The sequence below is a fragment of the Sinocyclocheilus grahami genome, unplaced genomic scaffold, assembly GCF_001515645.1.
Source record: "Sinocyclocheilus grahami isolate Dianchi unplaced genomic scaffold, SAMN03320097.WGS_v1.1 scaffold44.1, whole genome shotgun sequence".
Lineage (NCBI taxonomy): Eukaryota > Metazoa > Chordata > Actinopteri > Cypriniformes > Cyprinidae > Sinocyclocheilus > Sinocyclocheilus grahami.
Genome location: NW_015505223.1, coordinates 299162 through 303113, shown reverse-complemented (window position 1 = coordinate 303113; position 3952 = coordinate 299162). Strand labels below are relative to the sequence as shown.

Sequence of the window (3952 nt, the reverse complement as noted above, 5' to 3'; positions counted from 1 at the left end):
CTGCTCCCCATTCACACCTGAGACCTTGTAACACTAATGAGTCACATGACACCGGGAAGAGAAAAAGCCTAATTGGGCCCAATTTGGACATTTTCACTTAGGGGTGTACTCACTTTTGTGGCCAGCGGTTTAGACATTAATGGCTGTGTGTTGAGTTATTTTGAGGGGACAGTAAATTTACACTGTTATACAAGCTGTACACTCACTACTTTACATTGTAGCAAAGTGTCATTTCTTCAGTGAAATGTGAGGGGTGTACTCACTTCTGTGAGATACTGTATATACAATAAAAATTACTAAAACAATTGCTTATTATACATATTATTAAGACCAATATGTCAACATCATCAACATTTACAGTGGGTATAGAAAAGAATCACCCCCCTTTAAAGGTGATTATGCCTTTTCACTTTTTCAACTTTAATTAGTCTGTAATGTTGCTGTTTGAGCATAAAAAAGATCTGCAAAGTTACAAAGCTCAAAGTCCACTTCAAAAGGAGATATTTTATTCAACAGAAATCACTTTTCAAAAACGGCAACGAGTGTTATCACTATGTCAGAGACACGCTAGCTTTCCCAAGGCAGACGAACTTAGAGGGGTTACAATCATCGGGTTGTCAATCACAACACACACTGGCCCAGCTAACCAATCACAGCACATTTCGTATTTCAGAAGGCGGGCCTTCATTTGATACAGGAACTATTCCAGCCGTTCATGCCAGACTGGGGAGAGAGGTGTTGTAATTGTAGTTTTTCAAACAACCTAGTATGAGAGCCTGTTCTAGTACACCCCCAAAACAAAATCAAGACTTTGTAAAAGAGCATAATAGGACCCCTTTAAAATAATCACATTTTGTTGCTTTGCAGCCTGAAATGAAGACAGACACAGTTTTTGTTTTATCCAGCTGTATTTTCTCAGTGCAATTTATAACATCCAAGTGAAAGATATAACACCAACATGTCACAAAAAAATTAAAAAACAGAATCACAAAGTTGGAAAAAGGATCACCCCCTCCTATAAATGACTTGTAAACTCAATCAGGTGTAACTAATCACCTTCTCAATGGCACACAAAGCCGTTTGACTTTCAACTGTGCTGTAGTCATTTTGATTAGCTCAGCATGAAAAGAGCCTTCCTCAAGAATTTCAGTCCTTGGTTGTGCAACTGAAGCAAACAATCAACTATAGGTGGCAAAGTACTGACAAAAGATCTCTGGGATAAAGTTGTGCACAGGTACAAGTCAGGAGACATTTTTTTTTTCAAAGGCTTTGTCAATGCCTAGAAGCACAGTGAAGTCTATTATTAAGAAGTGGAAGGTATTTGGTACAACACAGACCCTCCCTGGATCAGGACGTCGCTCCAAACTGGATGAAAGAGCCACGAGGAAACTGGTCAAAGAGGCCTGCAGCAACTCTGAAAAAGTTGCAGGAATTTATGACAAAGAGTGGTCATTGTGTGCATGTGGCAACAATCACAAATTCTCCACACTTGTGGTTTGTATGGGAGGGTTACAAGAAAAAAGCCACTCCTCAAGAAAGGCCACATGCAGTCACGACTGAGCTTTGCCAAAACACACCTTGAAGATTCTGAGGCAGTTGAGACTAAAATTAAATTATTTGGTCTTAACACCAAACAATATATCTGGCAGAAATCCAATCCAGCTCACCATCCAAACAACAGCATTCCTAATAAAGCATAGAGGTGGTAAAATCCTGTTATGGGGTGTTTCTCTGCAGCAGAGACTGGAGCACTCTTCAGGATAGAAGGAAATGTATGGGGCAAAATACAGTCAAATTCTTTAGGAAAATCTGCTGCCCTCTGCCAGAAAGTTGTCAATGGGAAAAAGGTTTACCTTCCAACATGACAATGACCCAAAGCACACAGCAAAACTGAGCACACAGTGGTTGAAGGAGAAAAGGTGAATGTCCTTGCATGGCCTAGTCAGAGCCCAGACTTAAACCCCACTGAAAATCTGTGGAGTGACTTGAAGACTACAGCCCACAAATGCTCACCATCAAATATAACTGAACTTCAGCAGTTCTGCAAAGAAGAGAGGGCAAATATTGCAAAGTCTAGATGTGCAAAGTTAGTAGAGACAAATCCCAACTGACTAAAGGCTGTTATTAAAGCAAAAGGTGGTTCAACAAAATACTGACACAAGAGGGTGATCCTTTTTCCCTTATCTCAGTGATTCTGGTTTTTTATTTATTTATTTTTTTCTGACATGTTGGTGTTATATCTTTCACTTGGATGTTATAAGTTGCACTGAGTAAATACAGCTGGATAAAACAAAAAATGTGTCCATCTTCATTTCAGGCTGCAAAGCAACAAAATGTGATTATTGTAAAGGGGGGTGATTCTTTTCTATACCCACTGTATGTGATTGCTCTCTCTGTTGCAGAACACATTTGTGGGCCTGACAAATCTTGGTGCCACATGTTACGTGAACACTTTCCTCCAGGTGTGGTTCCACAATCTGGAGCTTCGCAGAGCCTTATATCGGTTTCAGAATTCCAGAGCAGAAGGGCACAACACTGATTCAGGTGAGTTCAAGGGAGAGGAATTGGAAAGTTTTATTGTCCACATGCTTTAAAAATATATTATGCCGTTTATTATAGTGACAGTTGCCATTTAGTGACTTTAACTGGAGTGACTTTAAAGCTTAAGTATCAAGGGTACAATGTTGAATGCATCACTTTTAGCATTAAATATGCTTTAAAAACATTGAAAAGCCCCATTTATCGAAATTTACTTTTCTCATTTGTGCACATTATTCTGCATACCAACAGATTATGAACCACGGACGATATGTGAACATCTCCAGTATCTGTTTGGATTGCTACAGAACAGCAACAGACGGTATATCGACCCCTCAGGGCTGGTGAAGGCCCTTGGGCTCGACACAGGGCAACAGCAGGTAGGCCAGCACAAGATGGAGCATGTTGGAGTGCTCTATAGTTCATGGAAGTGCTCAAAAGGCCGTTTTCTTTTGTGTTTAGGATGCTCAGGAATTCTCCAAACTCTTCCTCTCACTTCTTGAAGACACACTTTCAAAGCAGAAGGACCCAAATCTCCAAAATGTCATCCAACAGCAGTTCTGTGGACAGTTCTCTTATGTTACAGTGTAAGTTATTTTAATTAAATGTTATTTATTTATTTATTATACTCTCTTTGTGAGTAATGTGTTCAATCTACGACATGAACAATGTTTGTTTAATGTTATGATATAGTAATTAATGCTTGTTTTTTGCGTTATGCCAGATGCAACCAATGTGGACGTGAGTCTCCTCTGCCATCACGATTTTATGAGCTGGAGTTGAACATTCAAGGACACAAAAACCTCACAGAGTGTGTTACAGAGTTTCTTAAGGTGACTGCTCACATTTCTGTGCCTGACCAGCTCCATTTGTCTATGTAGATCAGATATTATGGGTTTCAATGTGTCGTTTCACATGCTGTTTAGGAGGAGAAGCTGGAAGGTGATAATCGCTACTATTGCGAGAGCTGTCAGAGTAAACAGAATGCCACCCGTCGGATCAAACTCCAGAGTCTTCCCCGCACACTCAATTTTCAGCTAATGCGTTTTGTTTTTGATAGGCGAGTAGCATATTTCATTAATTATCAGACCTGTTACCAAATATTTTACAGACATTTTAATAATTTATTTCTCATATTTCTCTGTTTTTATAGGCAAAGTAGTCATAAGAAGAAGCTCAACACCTTCATTAGTTTTCCTGAAGTTCTTGACATGGGGCCATTTTTGGAAGGAAAAGGTATGTTGTGCATTTAGTATGTACACTGCAGTTGTAATTTTCTTTTTTCTTTTTTTTAAGTCTCTTATGCTCACCAAGGCTGCATTTGTTTGATCTAAAATACAGTAAAAACAGAAGTATTATGAAACATTATTACAATTATAATAACTGTTTACTATTTAATATATTTTAAAATGTC

General features: G+C 38.8%; 1 protein-coding gene across 4 annotated transcripts in view; it reads left to right on the top strand.

Annotated features, from left to right (window-relative positions):
- The window catches only part of usp48 (ubiquitin specific peptidase 48), a 16612-nt gene that overhangs the window by 4109 nt on the left and 8551 nt on the right, over nucleotides 1-3952 (top strand). For all 4 annotated transcript variants that reach the window (XM_016268184.1, XM_016268185.1, XM_016268183.1 and 1 more), the window contains 6 exons: nucleotides 2403-2544; nucleotides 2791-2918; nucleotides 3001-3125; nucleotides 3263-3371; nucleotides 3465-3598; nucleotides 3692-3774. In XM_016268184.1, coding sequence (XP_016123670.1) covers nucleotides 2403-2544; nucleotides 2791-2918; nucleotides 3001-3125; nucleotides 3263-3371; nucleotides 3465-3598; nucleotides 3692-3774 — 721 coding nt within the window. The remainder of the gene's footprint in view (nucleotides 1-2402; nucleotides 2545-2790; nucleotides 2919-3000; nucleotides 3126-3262; nucleotides 3372-3464; nucleotides 3599-3691; nucleotides 3775-3952) is intronic.